We start from the raw sequence: 22,992 nt of genomic DNA on the forward strand, positions 1-22,992 counted from the left end.
ATTTGGAGAGGTATAATATGATTAGGAATAGTCAGCATGGCTTTGTCAAGGGCAGGTCCTGTCTTACGAGCCTGATTGAATTTTTTGAGGATGTGACTAAGCACATCGATGAAGGGAGAGTAGTGGATGTAGTGTATATGGATTTCAGCAAGGTGTTTGATAAGGTACCCCATGCAAGGCTTATGAAGAAGGTGAGGAGACATGGGATCCAAGGGGACATTGCAGTGTGGATCCAGAACTGGCTGGCCCACAGAAGGCAAAGAGTGGTTGTTGAAGGGTCATATTCTGAGTGGAGGTCGGTGACCAGTGGTGTACCTCAGGGATCTGTACTGGGACCCTTACTCTTTGTGATTTTTTATAAACAACCTGGATGAGGAAGTGGAGGGGTGGGTTAGTAAGTTGGCCTTTTCTCCTTGGAGAGACGGAGGATGAGGGGGGAACCTGATAGAGGTGTATAAGATGATGAGAGGTATCGATCGGGTGGATAGTCACAGGCTTTTCCCCAGGGCTGAAATGGTGGCTACAAGAGGACATAGGTGCTGGGGAGAAGATATAGAGGAGATGTCAGGGGTAAGTTTTTTTACTCAGAGAGTGGTGAGTGCGTGGACTGGGCTGCCGGAAATGGTGGTGGAGGCAGATACGATAGGGTCTTTCAAGAGACTGTTAGATAGGTACATGGAGCTGAGTAAAATAGAGGGCTATGGGTAAGCCTAGTAATTTCTAGGGTAGGGACATGTTCCGCACAGCTTTGTGGGCCGAACGGCCTGAATTGTGCTGTAGTTTTTCTATGTTTCTAACTCCCCTCTATCACCTCCTCATCCTCCCTGACCAGACGAAGGTCATCAAGCTGCATCTCCAGTTCCCTAACACGGTCCCTCAGAAGCTGCAGCTCGATACACCGGATGTAGATGTAGCCTTCCCAGAGGCAGGGAGACTCCTGGAACTCCCACATCAGACACTGAGTACAGGAAACTGCACTCATACCCTTTCCTTTCCTCAAGTCACCTACCTTTCCTCGCCCCTTTACGCCGAAGCCCCTTGAGTCAAAGCCCAGAACACTCTGCTCCCTCTCACTCCGCCACCCACTCTGACGCTGCCACTAGATAGGGCAGATTGCTTTTTAAACAGCCCGCGCCTTACCTGCTGACATCACGCGCCTGCGCAGTCCTCCCCACTAATCCTGATTAAAACTTATTTAAAAACTTATAAAACAGAACCTTACTCAACTAAACAATTCTAAGACTGCAAGAATTACTAAGAACTCTCTCCGAAATCTGCTTGCAGGTCTAATCAACTGATCTTCCAACCCGATTCCCAGACCCAAATAGACCAGACCAGTGAGGCTCAGAATGGTCCCAACCTCCTGGAGTGCCTAAGTGAACCAACTAGGCCCAACTGCCGATGCTGGATCCACAGTCGACAAGCGACCTACCAGCTTCTCGATCCGTGGGAGCGGCCTACACCTCGACCCGACCCTGACTGAACAATGGGCCCAACCACATGGAGGCCCTTCCAGATCGAAAGCACGACACTATGGAGCACCCAACAACACGACCCAACTCCCAGACCCAACCGGGGCACTCAATGCTGAGGCTCGACAGGAATAAAAGGCCCAACACTAAGGCACGAAGTGCCCCACTAGGGCACTCGATGCCGAGACCCAACCTGATCAAAGGCCCGCCCTCCAGAGCGCCTGACAGAGGCCCCACTGGATGCCTCTACCTTCCTTCTGGAACAGCCAATTCCGTACTCCAACTCCCAGGCTTAACTCAAAGCAGCCGCTGTCAGGAAACAGGGAACAGCTGATCTGCTAGAGAGACCGAAACAAGGCTGTTTCAAGACTCCCCACCCCCGCATAGTCCTGGGAAACATTGAAGTCATTGAAAATAAATTAGATGAGCTTAAAGCTAGAATCACTTATCAAAGGGAACTGAGAGACTGTGTGCTCTGTCTTATAGACACAGTTCACACCTGCTCCACATAACTGTGCCATATAACCTGAGGGCTTCTCAATTCACTGGATATACTGTACGGTGCTCTCAGGCAAAGGAGGAGGTGGAGGGGTCTATTTCCTAATCAACTCCTTGTGGTGCTCAGACGTGACAGTACTGGTGAGTTCCTGCTCACCAGACCTGGAATTTCTAATGCTGAAATGCTGCCCATACTACCTAACGCAGGAATTCACTTTGGCTATCTTAATAGCCGTCTACATCGCACCCCAGACAGATATGAAGCTTACACTCGATGAACTATATTCTGTGATCAATGGCCTTGAAGCAGTGTACCCAGAGACCCCATTCATCATAGCCAGGGACTTCAACCAAGCCGACTTCAAGAGTGTGATACCAAAATACTATCAGCATCTTTCCTGTCCCACCAGGCCCAAAACACCCTTAATCACTGCTGCACAACCAAAGATGCCTATCAATCCATCCCCTGCCAGCATTTTGGAAAATCAGAACATCAAGCTGTGCTCCTTCTCCCTGCTTACAAACAAGATACTGAAATGTAATGATCCAGTGCAGAAAGTCATGCAGTGCTGGTCTGAGGAAATAAATGAGCTTCTATGCAACTGCTTCAGGTCAGTGGACCGGTCCATATTCAAGGACTCAGCGGCTAATCCAAATGAGTATGCCACTGCCATCACAGACTTCTTCAGCAAGTGTGTCAAGGACTGCATACCATAAAATCAATCCAAATGTTCCCCAAACAGAAACCATGGATGAACCAAGAGATCCACTCCCTGCTGAAATCTGGGTCTGAGGCGTTCAAATCAGGTGACCCAGGAAATCTGGGCAGAACTTCTGTAAAGCGATCAGAGATGCCAAGATAAAATACCAGACCAGCAGTCAGTGTGGTAAGGCTTGCATGGGCTGCAAGACAAAGTCAGGCAGTATCACTGGCGACAACACACGCCTCCCCAGTGAGCTCAATACACTCTATGCATGTTTCCAACAGAAGGTCAATGAAATGACACTACCTGTCCCAACAGCCTCCAATGCATCTGTACCCACAGTCACTGTTGCAGACATCAGATCAGCCTTCCTGAGAATGTACTTGCAGAAAGCAACTGGCCTGAATGGAGTCCCCGGTTTTTGTCCTCAGATCCTGCGTAGTTCAGTTGGCGGGAGTATTTGCAGATATCTTTAACTCTTCCTACTCCAATCTGAGGTTCTCACCCACTTTAAGAACACCACTATCATCCCGGCGTCAAAGAAAAATAAGGTCACATGCCTTAATGACTACTGCCTGGTGGCTCTGACGTCCACCATTGTGAAGTGCTTCGAGAGGGTGGTCATGGCATCCAGCCTCTCAGACAACCTCAACCCACTGCAATTCACCTACTACTGAACAGGTCCATGGTGGATGCCATCTCCCTGGCCCTACACTCATCACTGGAGCATCTGGGTAACAAAGACACCTGCATCAGACTCCTATTTATTGACTACAGCTCCACCTTCAATACCATAATTCCACATTAATTCATGACCGAACTCCTACACCTAGGACTTGGCACGCCCTTCTGCAATTGGATCCTTGACTTCCTGACCAACAGACCGCAATCAGTAAGGATAGGCAGCAACACCTCCTCCACAATCATCCTCAACACCGGTACACCACAAGGATGCGTCCCAGCCCCTTAGGTTTACTCCCTATACACTCACAATTGCATGGCCAGATTCTGCTCCAACTCCATTTACAAGTTTGCACATGACACCACCATAGTGAGCCAGATCTCAAACAATGACAAGACGGAGTATAGGAAGGGAGATAGAGAGCTTAGTAGTATGGTGTCAAGACAACAACCTCTCCCTTAATGTCATCAAAACAAAAGAGATGGTCATTGACTTCTGGAAGTGGGGCAGAGTACACACCCCTGCCTGTATCAATTGTGTTGAGGTGGAGATGGTTGAGCTTTAAGTTTGAGTGTAAATATCACCAACAATTTGTCCTGGTCTAGCTACATGCACACTGTAAACAAGAAAGCACACCAACGCCTCTACTTCCTCAGAAGGCTAAGGAAATTCGCATGTCCCCAGTGACCCTCACCAAATGTTACAGATGTGCCATCTGGATGCATCACAGCTTGGTATGGCAACTACTCTGCCCAAAATCACAAGAAATTGCGGAAAATTGTGAACACAGTCCAGTACATAATGAAAACCAGCCTGCCCTCCAATAATTGTCTACATTTCCCGCTGCCTCAGGAAAGCAGCTAACATAATCAACACCCCATCATTCTTTCTTCTCCCCCCTCCCATCAGGCAGAAGATAGAAAAGCTCGAGAACACGTACCACCAGGCTCAAGGATAGTTTCTATTCCGTTTTGAGAAGACTTTTGAATGGACCTCTTGTATGATAAAGATGAACTCTTTATATCTCAATCTACCTCATCATGGTCCTTGTACTTTATTGGTCAACCTGCAGTGCACTTTTTTTGTATTGTAACTGTAACACCAGATTCTTCATTCTGTTTTGTTTTCTTTGGTACCACCACAATGCACTTATACATATGGAATGATCAGTCTGAATGGCAAGCAAACAAAAGCTTTTCACTGTAGTTCGGGACATGTGACAATAATCAACCAGTTACCAATTACCCCAATCTAAAAAAGTGGTTCTCAGCCAGTGGTGTGCAAATGCCTCAAGGAGAAACAAGGGAGTGTGCTAATGGTTTCAGGAAATATAGAAGGCTTTAATAAGAGATATTTTACATGTTCAATGAACTTTATTACTAAATTAAAATATACTCAGCAAGTTAGCAGCTTAAGCTATACAGCTGCAATCAATCTCCTAGAAAGATCCAATTCCTTGCATACAAAAAAAAGTCTACAATTTTACCAAGTAAAGATAAGATTTCTTTATTAGTCACATGCACATCGAAACACACAGTGAAATGCATCTTTTGTGTAGAGTGTTCTGGGGCAGACCGCAAGTGTCGCCACGCTTCTGGCGCCAACATAGCATACCCACAACTTCCTAATCTGCAAGTCTTTGGAATGTGGGAGGAAACTGAAGCACCCAGAGGAAATCAAAGCACCCAGAGGAAACCCATGCAGTCACGGGGAGAACGTCCAAACTCCTCACAGACAGCAACTGGAATTGAACTCGGGTCGCTGGCGCTGTGCCTGTGTTACGCTAACAGCTACACAACTGTACTTGTGTTCATGGAATGGACAGGGGTGGTGGACAGGTGTTTTATCAAGAGTAAATAAATTGGTATTTCATTCTAAAAGGTTGGGAATCATGGCCAACACACACTATTATACCTTATTGTCACACATCCTCCCAACATGGAAATATAATTGCTATTGCTTCATCAGAAAACTCCACCACATGAAATGCTTTGCTTGAAGTCAGCATCTCTTTCCTACTTTCAAATATAACTAGAAATAAGATATACACAAAACTATCTACAATGTGGAATTTTCAGCTTTTAATAATGGCTGAAGACGTACAACATCTGTTGCAGTTGAAATTTGAACTGCAATAAATTTCTGAAATTCTTACCAAAATTATAGGCCTTACTGGGACAGGACCTGGCTTTGGAACATCATAGTCACTCCAATTTGGAAATTTGGAATTGAAGTGACGTGACTTTTTCGGATATGGCTTCAGAGGAGATGATGGAGGAAATCTGCAGAATAAAGTGTACAGATCATGCAGTTAGTTTATTTATACTATAATTAACAATTGTGTATGCTATAGCAGTGAGCTATTGAAATTAAAATCATTTGCCCAAAATGTATACAAATGTAAACTTTGAATAAAATGATGTGCTCCATACAATCACTTCAGTTTGTATCCAGAATCAACCCAAGCGGATAGTGAAGTATCGACGTACCCTGGAGAGGTTAGCACTACTCTGCTTCATTAAGTTTTACAATCCAAGAGTTTAGCTTCGGTCCCAAGCCAAAAATTTTTTTAAAATTATGTCAATTCCCTTAAGAGTGGACTATTAGCAGAATGTAATTTTATGCAATCTATATTGCATAAATAAGATACATATAGGATAATGAAATAAACTTCCAATAAAATTTTTCTGGAAATTAAGTTCAGTCCAAAACAAAACTAGGCAAAGTGACATTTCCAGATATGCCAAAGCAACTTGAGACATATATTACACACTATAGTGTTCAACCCAGTGGGGGAAAGGAGAAAGAAAATTGAAAACACAACTGCCATTTTCTAGACGTTACTTTTGCCTACCAGTGGAGCCTTTGAATATACTGCAGAGTTGCCTGGTTTGAAATTTGCAAAATACCTTCAGCCCACTAACAGCAATCATGCAGAGTGCCTTATGCTGCAAATAGTATCAAAAGCAGATGAAAATTCACAACATATTCTGTTTAAAGTGTCAACTTCTAGTTACAATTGAGAGCGAGAATATGAATCAATTTCTTCAGAGGCAAAACAAGTGCAGCCACATGCAATATAACAGCATACTATCCTGCTCAGAAAATAAGGCTTTCATGGTGAACAATAAAAGATATCGACCATGAGGAAAGTGACTTTTAAGTCTAAATTTAATGTTGATGCAACTGAACAGATAAGAATGAATATTCAGCTGCAAATCTGATAGTCATCAAGACATGTTACCTTGCAAGTGACAAAGAAAATAAATTGGGAAAAACTTGAACCCAGCAAATAGCCACAGGAAGCAAAAAGGGCAATTGCCTTAAATATACAGAAGATGACTGTGGCAGAGCAGCTAGTGTTAGTACCTCAGCTCAACTAGTGCTTGCAGCTATGTGGTTTGATCCTGGTCTGCAGTGCTGTGAGGAGTTTGCACATTCTCCCTCTGATTGCATGGGTTTTCCTTGGTGCTCCAGTTTCCTCACACATGCCAAAGATGTGCAGGTTGGTAGATTAGTTGGCTATTGTAAATTACCCCTAGCATAGGCAAGTAGGTACTTGATGGGGATGCAGGAGGAAAATAAAGATGGAGTTAGAATCCAAGTTCTTAGAAACTTTCTGCTTCCTGCAAGACTAGGAGATGAAGGAAAGATTTTTCAAAAAAATTTAAGAGTGAAATCAATGACAAATCAATTTTACAATGCTGCCATACCTGTACAATCGATTATTATCTTCAAAATCTTCTTTTCCCCACCTTCCTTTTATATCTTCAATAACATGATTTTTTAAGAATTTTTTAAGCAACTGTACAGTCTGGTAACGAGTAACTTCAGGTCCAAAATTGTGATTACTTCGAAGTAATTCATGTAACCAGTCAATTCCTTCTGTGGCAGTAAAGCAGCGATCATGAGTACGGAAGTGAAGACGATGCTTCTTCAGAGGCATTCCAGCTCGAAAAAGCTCAATAATTTCATTCCACTGGAAAAATAAAGTTTACAATAACAACATTTACTGTTAAACATTAGCAGAAGACTTTAAAATTAAGAGTTGAGTTTAGCTTATGCACTGTACAATTCATTGGGTCCAGATTCTTTTTCTGCAGATTTCTTCCTCTGGAGAGTGCAGATTAAAAAATAAAAATAATTAAGTTTTAACAGACTTCTAACAATAAGAGGCTTGTGAACCATCCAAGCCCATTCAATTAGAAAATGGATGATCCAAATCATAACTCCATTTTTCTCAGTAGCCTTGCCCTCACCCAACAAAATGGATACTGATTCAAGTCTTAAATTCCATTTGGTCAAGACTCAGAGGTTGGACTAAATTTCAATATGTAAACAAATTTCAGTAAGTGTGGCAAGATTATTTAAGGCTGTTTATCCAAGGAAAACTAGGTGACAAAACAAGAAAAGTCACATTAGAACGGCATAGTGGGAGACACAGAGCAGTCATTAACGAGATTGGTAGATATGTAACATTACTTTCAAGATTGGTAAATAACAACTGTAAGCTGCATCTTCTAGCTATGGTCAAGTCTTTGTATCCAGTGATCAGGAGTGAAAGTGGAGGGAAATCAGACAATTTTTTTTTAAAAAAGGGGAAATGTTTCTAAAGGCCTCACTGGAAGACACCCATTTCAGTTATGGTCCGAATTGAATTAATTGACTGCAGTCAAGGTTTCACGTTTGCTGGACTGTATGGCAAGGTAAGGATGAAAGCATCAAGTTACAACTTAGGTAACGACATAAATCCATTTGCCACCTAATCTTCCCCAAAACTCTAGCACTTGTTTTACCCATTGTCACAACTTCACTTGCTTACAGACCAGATATCTAGGGAAAAAATTAAATTGTAAATGAATTTCTTTCAAACTTAACTGTCCTCTGCCACACTCTCAAATTATATTTCACCCAAGACATTAATTACAGACACAGCTGTCTGTAATTACCAGGAATTACCACATCTCCCCTTGTCCCTTTATGCTACAACCCTCTTCACTTGCCCAAAATAATCCCCTCTCTAGTTTTCACCCCCCCCACCTCATTTACTACCACCAAGAACGGTTTTTATTCTGGCCTTCTGTAAACTCATCACCACTGGCTTCTGCGGTTGTTTCCGCCAAAACTACCCACTACTTTCAAGATAAAATCTTTTCTTCATATGGCAGGTTTAAGGGCCACAAAGTCAAAGATTCCTTCTTTTCCATGTTTCTGCTACATAAATCACTTGCAGCTCCCAGCTACCACTTCACCCACTTTTAAAGTGTTACCATTTTAATTTTGCATTCTCTAAAACATTAAAGAAACAAATACAGTTTAAAAAAAATCTGAAACAGATATAAACAATGAAGAGAAATTCAGTTAAGTACTTTATAATAGAAATACCATCAATGCTAAAACGGCTCAGCTCAAACACCAGTGGCGGAGGGAGTAACAGAGTCAATATTGCCAATGTCAATGAACTTGCATTTTTTCTGGCAGAAGATCACTGACTTGCAACTTCAACTCTTCCTCAGGGCACATGCTTCCTGACCTACTGCGCATTTGCAACATTGTCTGTTTTTTTTTCCATTAATTATTGACCCAGCGATGAATTACAAATAGCCAACTACTCTATATTGCACTATGCCGGCCTCTCAGGCCCTCCACTTCACCTCTAAGAATCGAAAAAACAGCATTTTACTTTCTCCACCATAATTAATATAAATTCAATTTTAATGGAGCTATGCCATATGGTCTCAACTCCTCCAGGTGGTACAAAGCAAATTCCACAATCTAGTCACTGCCAGCTACACAGATTCCTCCCAAATTCCCTGCTGGGAATGTCAGTGACATTCATGGTTGTGGGCATCTTCACAAAATGAAAATAATGTGACATCTATTCAATGCCTATAATATTGAAAATTTCACCAGGTTTGGATAGTCATGATTCCAAAAAGCCAATTCCCCTGGAAGAGCAGTCTGGTACTAGGAGTGGGCTTCAATAAAGGAGATCTGCCATTCATGACCTTGAGAAACATCTTCAGAAATGCAAATCTTTGGATTTATCTGCTCTTGTGGGCTATAATACTTAGCCAATAAATTATTTAAAATCTTTGAAGGACAGATTTTTTTTAGGTACTAAGAACTACCCAGCCTAATCCCACCTTCCAGTGTGTTCCACAGTCCCATAGATTGTAACTTTTCAAGTATACATCCAAATACTTTTATTTTTTAAAAAAGTGGCGATGAGGGTTACTGTCTCTTTCAAGCAATGGGTTCCAAACCTCTACCACTCTCAAGGCAAAATAAGTTCAGAAACAGGTTTATTATTATTGAATGTTCTTCTGTTCTTCCTCATTCACTGCACCTCTCCCCCTCCCCCCCCCCAAAACTTCTGCTATTAAATTAAACCCACTTCCAACTGTTTAGAGAAATAGGCCACAGAAGTCACAGAAAAGTTAATGCACAGGAGGAGGATAAAGAGCAAACCAGTTAGTCCCACTCCTTTGCCTTCTATCTATTGTCTTGCAAATTCTCTTCTCAAATACTTGTCAAGCTCCCTTTTGAATACCACAATTGAATATGCCCTTACTACCAGCCCTGGCAGTGCATTCATGACTTTTGATTCTTTTGCTAATCACCTTCACGCTACGGATATTGTTGCACGGAGACTGTTGCAAAGTATTCACTTAGTACCTCAGCTGAGCCCTCTCCCTTCACAAAGATTTCTTTTTCTGACATTGATCACCCCCACTTTTCCACTTACAACCCCCTAAACTGTTTACATGTCTAAATAGTATTTTTGGTTGTCCTTGTCCCCTTCATCATCCCTCTGGACTTTCTATAATTAGTCTGGCTCTCACTTGTTTAAACAACCTGACATTTTCCTTCCCATCTAAACAAGCCCCCTCAATTAATTCCTCTAGTTGTCTTGGTGAAGCAGCCAGCATAATCAAAGACCCCACCCACCCTGGACATTCTCTCTTCTCTCCTCTTCCATTGGGTAGAAGATACAGGACCCTGAAGGCATGTACCACCAAACTTAAGGACAGCTTCTACCCCACTGTGATAAGACTATTGAACAGTTCCCTTATACAATGGGATGGACTATGACTTCACGATCTACCTTGTTGTGACCTTGGACCTTATTGCACTGCACTTTCTCTGTAGCTATGACACTTTACTCTGTACTGTTATTGTTTTTACCCTTACTGCATCAATACACTCTGTACTGACTCAATGTAACTGCACAGTGTAATGAACTGACCTGTACAATCAGTTTGTAAGACAAGCTTTTCACTGTACCTCGGTACGTGACAATAGTAAACCAATACTCCTCTGTTCCAAAGAAACCACAATCGCAACCACACAATCTTTCCTCATCGCTAAAAATTTTCTCAGCCAACAACGTCCTTCTAAGCCTCCCCTGTACCCTTTTCAGTGACCAGACCTTTAGCATAAAAGTAATTTTGCTGAAGATTCGTCAGACGGATTGGAAAAGAGCTTTTATTTTTGGTACCGGCTCACAGCCACTGTTAGAAGGCGACCAGCGTCGAATAAAAATTTACTGGAAATCTATGGGCAAGATTATGCGAGATTAGAAGCAAAATCTGTTTCGTTGTCACTCACAACAACATCAGGGCCATTATTATTTGTAAGAGAGACGGCAAATATATGTGAAACATCAGATGTAGTTTATCCCTGACATAATTTCTCCACTTTTTCACAAATTGGTCCTTTGCATGTCTTGATCCCTAGAGTCCTCTTTCCCAGTTAAACAACTCCCAAAATGCATGGTTTTCCTTCCACTTGAACTGAAATTAATTTGTTACTCAAAGACCACAAAACATTTAAACACCAACAGAAATCATTTCACACAAACAACCCAACTGCTCTGACCACTGGACGCTTAGAAATTAAATATATATATTTATGAATAATTGGCCCATTCAATCAACGTTCAAACTCCACCTTTCCACGGGTATCGAGGCTTTAAACCGGATATTTCAGAGCAACTCACCAACTTGGTGGCCCTGTACGGACCCGGCGTTATCCGGCTCTCCATGATCTTCACGTCCACAGTAAGCACCGCTCCGACTCCCAGCTGTAGCGATGCTCGACCTCGGGCGGCGAGACTCCCTGTGCCCCGGTACCCGATCCCGGGCGGCGCGGCTCGGCTCCCTGTGGCCCTGGTCCCCGGGCAGCGCGGCTCCCTGTGCCCCAGTACCCGGCCCCTGTGCCCAGGCGGTGCACCTCACTGTGCCCCCAGTGCCCGGCCCCCGGCCTCACTGTGCCCCCAGCCCCGATCGGTGCTCCTCACTGTGCCCCTCACTGTGCCCTCCAGCCTCACTGTGCCCCCAGCCCCTGTGCCCGGGCGGTGCGCCTCACTGTGCCCCCAGCCTCACTGTGCCCCCAGCCCCGATCGGTGCTCCTCACTGTGCCCCCAGCGTCGGCCGCTGTGCCCGGCCCCGGGCAGCGCGCCTCACTATGCCCTGTACCCCCGGGCCCGGGCGGCGCGCCCTCCGCTGCCGTTATCCTCCATCCCGTTTCTCCACCTCGCGTGTTTAACTCGAGCCAGTTTAAATCTGGAGGAACAAGCAGAAGCTGCGCTCTGATTGGGTGAGAACAACAACCCGTCACCCGCACGGGCCGCCCTTAGAGGGAAGTGGTAACCAGGGGCGACTGGTTTGTGAGGGGACCTCGTGCGCAGGGTTCGACCAATCAGAGAGCAGGTGATGTGAGTGGCCGCCGGGCCGGAGCGGGCAAGCAGCGCGGTGGCTCAGTGCCGGGTTGCAAGCCCCAGCCTGTATGTTTATACAACGCTTCCGACCACCCAATAGCTTTTGAAACTGTTAAATGCAAACAAAAAGCTTGTGCTACCTCCTTGCAGAACCAAGTGGAAACGGATCTCTTCCTGTGTTTCTAGAAGCAAATGCCAGGTCATTAATCCATTTTTTTTAAAACCATGAGTCTCGTCCGTCAGATAGCAGTGCACCCTACAGAGAACGAACTCACCAACTGCTTATTGTGTCCTACATTTCGTTTCAAGTTGAATTAAAACAAAAGTGAGCTCACATTAATGGACAGTGGAGTAATTTTGTACACGTTTCCAGGTGCGTTGGCACCTGCTGGTAACATTTCTGTTCAGATTTTCACGTTCATTATCAATTAGTTTCCGGCGATAAGTAACATCAAAATGAACGCAACTCCCGAAATTCATCGACAAGATTTTCAACTACATTGGTCCGAAAAACGACAGTTGTTCTTGACTTCCGAAACCAGCTTCTGCTGATTTCAACGAATCAAACGGTATTAAGGAGCCAATCACACCAGACTCTACATGCTCATAGAGTCTGCTGTTCCCGCAGAATACTGACCGTTCCTTGCACTTTCAAACACTTTGCTACAAGCAAAGTTAGCTTTGCCCCAACTTTTGATGGATAACATAGACATGCAATAGAGACACTTCCCAACCTCTACAAGCACCCATGGGGAATGTGCGACAGGAAACATAGCAGGGCTTATCACTGAAAATCTTTTAGCCCGGAATTACAGAGAGCCACATTCTTTACAACAATTCTCAGGAGAGCAAAGGCAACACTTATATAAAGCACAATTCAATTACACGAGACAAAGACTCTGACAACATTTAAAAAGTGTTTAGGTGAGCATGTGAATTACCGTAGTAGGATATGGATCAAATGCTGGGATTTCATTCAATGGATTACTTAAGCAATAGTTGTAAATGATCAATGATACTCAGTATATCTAGGATGAACAGGGTTCAATATCTCCATCAAAAGTCACATTTCTGTCCTGTGAACAAGATTCATCATACATATCCCATCACAATCAAAATATTCATGTGACTTTCAATAGGGACCACTTGACAAGAAAGCTATTTTTAACCCTCTTCTAGCCCACACATGGCTAATTCTAGCACTGAAACCTTCAGATTATAATTCACTGGGGATGGAGAAGGAAAAGGGTCAGTATTTACGTTGATCTAGGACATTTCCATTTTATTCCAAGCATTGACTCTTCACTGAACATCTTATACATCTGAAATAATCTCAAGCAGAATTATGAGCACGGGCTTGGCACTGTAATTCTGGTGCAGTCTATCCCATTAAATGGATTGACTGAGTTTACTGTCTTTTTTTTAAATAACTGAAATAATGGGAAGATTGGGCATTTGACAAGATTGCTCAAAAGGTGACTAAAGATTCAATAGTAGTTTTCAAAAGAGAATTGGATACCTGTTTAAGTAAAAATTCCAGGGGTTCAAAGTAAACTGCAGGGAAGTGAAATTAACTTTATTGCACTTCAAAACAGCCAATGGCCTAAGTGAATCATTTTGCTATTCTAGGATTTCTAATGGATCAGATTCAACACCAATTATCTATTTCATTAGTTCCATCAACAGCAAGGCTGGTTTTGTGACCATCACGTATTATATAAATACTTCCTCAGCACAACTGAAATCTGTAAGAATAATTTACAGTTATGTGACTTGATGTTTTGTTCAAATGGTCAGCTGGAAAATTCCTTAAATTTTAAAGTCACCCATCTTTCATCCAAGTACCTTAAAAGTTTTGCCCTGCAACACCCAAGACCTGAGAGTTGGTTTGCTTTTATTTACTCACCTAAATCCAGTGCTACGTGATAGTAAGTATAGGGAAAAGAATTGGTAATTGAATGCAGGGCTGGGAAAAAAAAATGGCACAAGAGAAGGGGCTTTAGATTTTTGGATCATTGGGGCCATTTCTGGGGAAATTGGCACCTCTACAAGCTGAAAGGATTGCACCTGATTTGCAACAGACCCAACATTCTTACAGGGTGTTTGCTAGAGTTGTTGTCAAGGCTTTAACTAATTTGGCAAATATAGTAGGGGATGAGGAAGAAGCAAATATAGAAATAAAACTAACTCTCCAGGCACCTGGGTGGAGTGCATTATTTTAATGGAAAGAGCCTGGTATGCAAGGCCGATGAACCGAGGGGGCACAATTAACAATATAGGAATATGATATGGTTGCAAGTTAGGCAGGGATGAACACTCAACAATCTGGGCTATAGAATCTGTCCATATGATGGGTGGAGGTTCTGGTCAGGAAATTCAAGAGGTGGTGGTAGCATTGTTACTTTAAACTTATCATACAGATAGTCCCCAAGTTGCAAGAGGGTTCCGTTCCTGAGAACTGTTCCGAAGTACAGGAATCAAGTTATGATGCATCTCTATAGAACTTTGATAGAGGAGACTTGATAGAGGATTACAAAATTATGAGGGGTATAGACAGAGTAAGTGCGAGTAGGCTCTTTCCACTTAGATTAGGAGAGATAAGTACAAGAGGACATGGCTTTAGGGTGAAAGGGGAAAGGTTTTGGGGGAACTCTTCACTCAGAGTGGTGGAAGTGTGGAACGAGCTGCCATCTGATGGTAAATGTGGGCTCACTTTTAAGAATAAATTGGAGAGATACATGGATGGGAGAGGTCTGGAGGGTTATGGACTGGGTGCAGGTCAATGGGACTGGCAGAATAAGGTTTCAGCACAGACTAGAAGGGCCAAATGGCCTGTTTTCTGTGCTGTCGTGTTCTATGGTTCTAAATCTGGTTAGGCTGCGTTTAGGGCATTGCATACAATTCTGATCACTTCACTACAGGAAGGATGTCTTTGGAGAGAGTGCAGAGGAGGTTTACTAGGATGCTGCCTGGATTAGAGGATGTGCTATCAGGAGAGGCTGGACAAACTTGGGCTCTTTTCTCTGGAGCAGCAGCAGCCCAGGGGTGATCTGTTGGAAGTGTTTGAATTATGAGGGGAACAGATAGGGTGGACAAACAATATCTTTTTCCCATTGAGCAATCCAACATGCATTTAAGGTGAGGGAGGTAGGACCAGAACAGACATCAGGGGTATGTTTTTTTTTAAAAAAAGTGGTGGATGCCTGGAATGCGTTGCCTGATAGGGTGGTGGAGGCAAATTCATTGGGGGCTTTTAAGAGGGGCTAAGATGGGCACATGAATGAGAGGAAAATTATAGGGATATGGGTATTCCATAGGTAGGAGGGATTAGCTATGTCAACAACATTGTGGTCTGAAGGGCCTGTTCTGTGTTGTACTGTTCTATGTTCTAAGACAAATGAACAGTGTGAGGGACAGGATTACAGAAACAGCTGAGGGGAGAATGAGCAGGTACAGGAAGAGTGGCCACCAGCTGACTTCACTGACTCAGTGAATAAGGAAGTCTGCTTGGCGCTCCCAGCTGTGTTCGGCTCAGCTCAGCCCCCAGTTGTTGCTGTTCAAGTGGGGGAGGGGGATTTTGTGGGGAGAGAAGGTCCACAGATGTGCCCCACTCTCACCTAGCAGAAGATGCCTGCAGCCCTGTACCTGCAGGTAAATCCATCCCCATCCATCCTGCCAGTCCCAAATGCTCATGTATGTTTGGGTTGTCCATAAATAAGGCATTTACAATCAAGGGAGGACCTGCAATAAGGAGGCTGAACATCTGAGAAAATTCTTCAGATGAGTCGTATGGGTAGAGCTTAGAAACAAGAAAAAATGGGGTGATTACAATGCTGGGGATATATTACAGGTCTCCAAACAAATTGGCGTGAGACAAAGGAACAAATATGTAGGTAAATCACAGACAAGTGAAATTAAAGTAGTAACACGGATTTCAACTTCCCCAATACTAACTAGGATTTCCCTAGCATTAGAAGTCAGGACATAGAATACAAGAGCAGGGAGCTCATGGTGCAATATACAAAATATTAGTTGAGCTCCAGCTGGAGTACTATCTGTAGTTCTGGTCAGCACACAATAGAAAGAAAGATACATGATCGGGTGCAAAAGATTTACCAGGATTTTGTCTGTGATGAAACACTACAGACATGGAGAGAAACTGGATAAACTGGAACAGAAAAAGGCTGAAGGAAGACCTTGGCGAGATATACAAAGTTATAAAGGGCATAGACAGGGTAGATATTGGGAGACTTTTCCCCTCACGAGTCTACAAGACAAGGGCATAGGTTTAAAGGCAAGGGATAGGAGATTTAGAGGGGAAATCTGAGGAACTGGTTGAAATCTGATTTCAATGGCTGAGGGACTGGTAAAGGCAAGCACCACATTTCCTAGCACTTGGTCCACAGCCTTCTGCACTGTTTCAAGTGCTCACCTAAATAGGTATTTAGATGAGCACTTTAGACATGGCCCATACACTTCAATGTTGAGTGCTAGGAAATGGAGCTAGTGTAGATAGATACTTGATGGCCATCATAGGCACTGTAGGCAGAGGACCCGTTTCCATGCTGCATGACTATGGCTAGTCAAATCTGCCCAGAAATATCCATGCAATGACTGGATTAAATTAATGCATTTTGCCTTAATGGATTGGAAATACACAAACTTGTGAAATATTCATGGTTGAGAATGTTAGTTACCAAAAGTTATAGGAGCCAATTTTTCTATTGGTTGTTGATATCAAATGGTGCATGCACGGAAACAAAAGTGATTTGGGTGATGAGATGGTTCAAAAAAAATCATTGGATCAATGCAAAATGATGTTATGTATCATTAAATCATAGTAAAATGATTAGTTTGGAAGTAAATTGAGTGAAGCTCAGGAATTTTTAAAATCACAGGTTGCAGAGCTATTGGAAGTAAAACCAAATAGTTGCATTGTCATCATTACAGGGGGAGTCAATTACAACCAAAGTCCTTTCCATTACAAGAATAACCACAGGAAGCTTTCTTCTTTGAATAGGACATGCACCATAATAGAACTAAAGACTTCCAAATTGGCCTTCTCTCCCTGCTTGTGTCTAATGATCTTCTATTTCTCCCCACCCTCTCTCAATTTCCTTACCAAACTCTTTAAAAAAAAATTCTCCAAAACCCATCATCTCAAATCACTCTGGCTGAGTATTCACATCCTAGGTTCTTTGGGAGTTAAAGGATTAAAGTTAAAGTTCTTTCTGCTGTAATAACACACTTATCAGGCAACAAAACCACATTTTTTAATAGTAAATTTTTTGGATGTACATAGTAATATTTGCAATATCTTCCCCTATTCATAAAACCACAATAATTCATTTACAAGAAATACTTGCCAAATTTGGAATACAACATGGTTCTTCATGTGCCAAGAATAAATCCAAGAAACTTCAAGGTGCACCTTTCTGGACCCATCATTGTTTTGCCTTGGAATATTTGCATCTGCACCAGTGTTTCCACAAATTATGGTTTCATATTTGAAAACAACTTCTTTTCATTCACTTTTGACTTTAGAAAATAGTATTGTTTAAAAAAAAGCAAAATTCAACCCTCCTTGGAATGCTAATGATTTCCTTTCACTGATTCACTAGTTAATACACAATTTCAGTCATGGCATTGAGAATATCCAGCTTGCATTGTGATACAACAGTCCCCATTAAAACAGAATTGTGTCTAGTTCTTTAGTTATTAAATCAGAGTTGGATAATTATGCATTTAGGTACTCTGAAAACTAAAAATAAAATCTACATTAAATCATTATACTTTGGAACAGTCAAATTCACTGCAGTGATATAACACCAATTGTCAAAGCTTTTATCTGTGCTTTTTAAAATGTTAGGCAAACATGGTGCTGAGGAATATACATTTTTCTAGTGTAGTAATTGTTTTGACTACCAATGTAACTTTTATCTGAGTTATGAAAAAAATAAATGTGATTTGACCTCATGTAGAAACAGCAAAAAGTTAGAATTTCACAAAATTGAAGGATCCATTTATGAACTAGGTGAAACTGACAAACATCCCTTTAAATGTGATTTCACAATACAAGTTCAAATGCATCTTTTTTTTTTTAAAAAGTGCTTTTTAAAATATCCTGTTGGCAAGACTAGAAACAAGCAAAGTCAAAAGTTTCAGCTTGCCATTAATATCCCCAAATACTATCCCTTGCCTTTCACAAGAACAGCAGCTAAACGAAATAATTTACAACCGAGGGAGGTGCAAAGGAGCCTTGGGGTGGGGGTGGGGGGGGTGGAGAGAGAAAGAGGGAGGAAGAGAATTACGTACAATCAAGACAGGTCATGTGAAGGTGGGCAGCAAGTTGGGCACCATGTTCCTAAAAAGTACTTCTATGGGTGGTTCTCCAGCTGCTTAAATATGTTTAATCAAAGGGCACAAGAACAAGGTACTTTTGTTTTCAATCAAAAAAATGCTGCGTTGGAGTATTTTAGCCCCTTTCCTAGAAGTGCACACTTATGTAAGTTGCCCAAGAATTTGAAAAGCTCATTTCATTTTAACCTCAGTCTAGCAACAAAACTCAAACAAATGTGTTATTCATTCTTGCCCTAGTGAATAATTGAAAATTAATAACTTAATCATCTTACTATTGTTTACCAACTTTAATTATTGTCCCTTTTTATTAAAAATTAAAATTATAAAGCAGCAAGGGATTTATCATTCAGCTTCTGCAAATCTCTGTTTAGGCCAAAGGTGGATAATTATGGAAAGCTGGCCTTCCGATTCCATTTGTTGTTTTAGTAATAAAAAGGATACTGTAGTAAAGTAAGTTACACTGTGGTTATGCAAACAGAAGAGATGCAAAGTTAGTTGTCTAACTGCATGACTGCTTCAAAAATGAGACCATCAAGTTAATCTGCCAATGGTATTGCTTCTGGGTCAGATGTGCAGTTCAACAACCCACAAGATTCATTTGCATCATTTTGCACAAACAATCAAATGGAATGAGGAAAGGAAGCACACAAGTATTACAAGCTGGATATCTACAACACAGTAAATGTTTAACATAGCAAAAGAGCTAGTTGGTGAGAGGAAATACATTCTAAAGAGGTTTGATTTATTTCAAATTTTGCAGCTACATGGTAGCATGCATTAAGATGTATCAAGTTCATATAAATCACAAAAAAGATGCAAATTATCCTTTAAAAAGTATGCCTTATGCTACAATGTCATACATGTTCAATTTAAACCAAGTACATGGTAATTTCATTCCAGTCAATGGTTTTTACTGCTCTTTCTTCAATTTGTTCATTGTGTTCTTTGGCAACCTTTGACCCCGTGTGTATGCATAGTACCAAAAGTTCAGAAATAATATCATGAAACTAACTCCATATAGCCATATTATGTAGAGGAACACTGGATACTGGTACTGGCAATTTTTCATGAAGAAGAACTGCCCAATATGAACCGTAATGACCACAAACTGGATCTGAAAGTAGAAGAAAAACATTTAGTTTTTTGGCTTAATTTTAGTTAATTTGTCCTAAAAAGTTAATCCCATTAAATAAAACTGCAGAATTAAGAGTGGCTCCAAGAGAACAGCCTTTAGGAAAATTCAGTTGCTGGAAGGGGGGTGGGAGGACAGGAACAGTGAGAAGCCTGGTTGGGGGAAGAAAAAGTAATGGAAAACAAACAGGATATATATATATTTTTAAAAAGTCTTGCAATATATTCTGCTGAAGCACATAATTGGGCAATTTTGAGCTCATAATGCAGCATTTTGCATGTTGTTTATGCTCTTTAAAATAAATCTACTTCCCTGCTTGTAACATGCTCCAACCTGTGGCAAAGCAATTTACTGGTCACAGTGTTAAATAATTGCACTGAAGTAGATCAATGACAAGTCTTTACTTTCTCAAGTCAATTTATTATACATCTTAGTAACCATGGTTTGTATATTAGTACATTTTATTCCAATTAATTCAAAGCATTTTTAGGTCAAAACTTTGTAATAAGGATCAAATTTTCTATGCAGATTTAAGCATTTCAAATTAAGCTGCTTCAATTCAGATTCATGCACCCCTGATTGTTGTTTTAAAACAGAAAAATGTTTGCACAATTCCCTAATAAAAACATGAAGGACAGGATATTGTCTAATAAGGAATTAAACAACTATCAGATAGCAAATATTGCTGTTTTCCCCACTTCATTTTGCCAAATGAAAACGGGATAGGAAGCATTGGAGTTGAGCAAGGTAGCAGTAACAAATACAAACCAGTTCAAAGCCCATCATAGGAAATTTAATTTTCAAAAATCTATTACCCTTTTGTTTTTGAAAAGTTCCACATCACTAGTCCCTTAATACATGATTAATTCTAAATCCTCAGGGCAAGTTTGGATGGTCAATAAATACAACTTTTTGGAATGTCATTCACAAGATAAAAATAAATTAACTTACCAACTGAATTGCAGTCATGTACTTCTTCCACCATAAATACTTCTGGTAATTTTGTCCCAATGCAGATAAACCATAGTATGAATACATGAAAATATGCACTATGCAGTTGACAAGAGCATGAAATGTTCCTAGACCACCTGTATTGGGATGGAGTTGGGCGAGGAGAAAGATAAAAAGCTAGTTTTAGAAATCAAAGTCATACAGAAATATGATGTTCAACTTGCTCATCAAAACAAAATGGTGATTTAGTATCAATTCTTCAGGTTAACAGAACAGCTTAGTTCTCTTTATTTACCCAATCCACTTCCCAATGTAGATCCAATCTGTTGCAGTAATCTATCACTCAAGCATCACAGAACAGTCTTTGTGAATTTAGTAATTACATAAAGGAGGCTTGCGCCATCTAATGGCATCAAGCATAATCAAACTTTTCTACAAAGGGTTTGCTCACCACAAAAGATGGCAAATCTTGCCATTAGCTACAATAGCTTAGTTGTTTCTAAGATGAGCTCTTGAAAATTTTACAATTAAAATCTAAAAAGGAGTTAAGCACTACACTTGTGGCAATTTTCTATGTTGAGGTTCCTTAGCAATAACTAAGATTCTCACTCAAAAATTTACCTGCAATAGAACAGCCCCAAATGCTTTTTGGCAGTTGAAAAGGGGATTTAAGTGCAGCAAATTCATGCTTTACTACATATTTTAATGACATATTATAGCAAGCTTCTGAGAAGTAGGAACTTTATTTAGTACATATACAATTGCGGATGTCTTGATTCACACCAACAATAATATTGTCACCTTTACCTTTAATTTTACTGCAAATTCCACCCCATCTTGTCACAGATACAGTACTAAATTCACATTAACCAGTAAGCCGATAGATATCTTTATTAGTCACATGTACATCAAAAAACAAATACATCTTTTGCATAGAGTGTACAAGGGAAGATGGTTGAAAGTGTAGTAGAATGGGAAAGGTAGTTTATTGGATTTAGCAGCAGTTTAAGAGTTAGTGTTTGCAGGATTAAAATATGCCCCACACAAGAACTATGATGGGATTAGGTTACAGAGCAGTGCCAAGACAACAAACAATGCAAGGAACTCGCAGAAGGATCTTAATACTCAGAACTATGTGCTCAGAGATTGCAGTGCTGCAGAGTGTGAAGCTCTCTGGGGTATTGGGTCAGGGGCATAGTCTAAACATTAGAATGCAAAAGCACCATACACTATGTAGTTAAAGTCATTTCAGGGCTAAAAACAGGGGCATCATAATCTGAGGACCTGCAAGTTCTGAAATAATCAGCCAGGACTACAGTATTCGAATTTGGCAACAGTCAATTGTAGAATACAAGAAACTAAAACAGGAATAGGTCATCCAGCTCTTATTGCCCGCTCTGCCATTCAATATCATGGTTGAACTTTGGCCTCAGCACTACTTTCCTGCACCAAGATAGCCAATTCCTATAATATCCAAAAAATTATCAATATCCTCAATTAGCAATGAGCTTCTAATCTTCATAATGTGAAGAACTCTGCAGATGTTGGAATCTGGAGCAATACACAAAAGGTGCTGGAGGAACTCAGCAGGTCAGGCAGCATCCATGGAGGGAAATAAACAGTCTATGTTTCAGGCCGAGACCTTTCATCAGGACTGGAAAGGAAGAGGGCAGAAGCCAGAATAAGGTGGTAGTGGTGATGGAAGGGGAGGAGGACATGCAGACAGGGGATAGGCGAGATCAGTTGATAACCAAGTCCAGGTGAGAGGGAGAAAGGGGAAGGAGAGAGAGGGGAAGATGTAATAAGCTGAGGGGTGATAACAGGAAGAGGTAAAAAATGGGCTGTAGGAGGAATCCGATGGGGGGGGGGGGGGGGGGGGGGGGGCGGAAAGAGAGCGAGAGAGTTACCAGGTTAGAGAAATTGATGTTGGCCTCGCCATCAGTTTCTCTAACTTCCAGTAACCCTACCCCTTTTCTTTTCTCTCCCCAGCCCACCCCCTTATCTCTGTATCTCCCATCTCCTACCTTGATGACCTACCCATCTCCTCTCCTCCCTCCCCAAATCCTTTATTGCTTAGTCCACTGCCTTCTCCTACCAGATTCCTCCTCCTCTGATCCCACCTATCACCTGCATGGGTTCCTCCCCCTCCCCTCTTATTCTGGCTTCTGCCCTCTTCCTTTCTAGATCTGATGGAAGGGTCTTGGCCCAAAATGGCAACTGTTTATTTCCCTCCATGGATGCTTCCTGACCTGCTGAGTTCCTCCAGCACTGTGTATTGTTCTTCATAATGTAATGCCTTTTCAGCAATAATAGATCAGTGATGCTCCAAAATATTTATGGCTGCACACACTATGCTCACTGGATTAACAGGTGTCTAGCTTCTTTGAAGGAAGAGTAGCAGGTACCCATGCAAGCAGCTGTATGCTATTTATTCCTCAGTGGAGGACAAATAGCATATCATTAAATACAAC

At 41.6% G+C, this 22,992-nt stretch overlaps 2 protein-coding genes across 3 annotated transcripts in view; both read right to left on the bottom strand.

Moving 5' to 3' along the window:
- LOC127583805 (DEP domain-containing protein 1B-like) overlaps positions 1 to 11,863 on the bottom strand; it is a 35,911-nt gene extending 24,048 nt beyond the window's left edge. For both annotated transcript variants that reach the window (XM_052040174.1, XM_052040166.1), the window contains exons 1-3: positions 11,359 to 11,863; positions 7,070 to 7,335; positions 5,512 to 5,638 (exon numbers count right to left, since the gene is read on the bottom strand). In XM_052040174.1, the coding sequence (XP_051896134.1) occupies positions 5,512 to 5,638; positions 7,070 to 7,335; positions 11,359 to 11,403 (438 nt within the window). In that variant the 5' untranslated portion in view covers positions 11,404 to 11,863. The remainder of the gene's footprint in view (positions 1 to 5,511; positions 5,639 to 7,069; positions 7,336 to 11,358) is intronic.
- Positions 11,864 to 17,301: 5,438 nt separating this feature from the next.
- elovl7a (ELOVL fatty acid elongase 7a) overlaps positions 17,302 to 22,992 on the bottom strand; it is a 29,961-nt gene continuing 24,270 nt past the window's right edge. The window contains exons 7-8 of the mRNA XM_052037567.1: positions 20,522 to 20,658; positions 17,302 to 19,552 (exon numbers count right to left, since the gene is read on the bottom strand). Of these exons, the coding sequence (XP_051893527.1) occupies positions 19,349 to 19,552; positions 20,522 to 20,658 (341 nt within the window). The 3' untranslated portion in view covers positions 17,302 to 19,348. The remainder of the gene's footprint in view (positions 19,553 to 20,521; positions 20,659 to 22,992) is intronic.

Source organism: Pristis pectinata, chromosome 2 (assembly GCF_009764475.1).
Source record: "Pristis pectinata isolate sPriPec2 chromosome 2, sPriPec2.1.pri, whole genome shotgun sequence".
NCBI lineage: Eukaryota > Metazoa > Chordata > Chondrichthyes > Rhinopristiformes > Pristidae > Pristis > Pristis pectinata.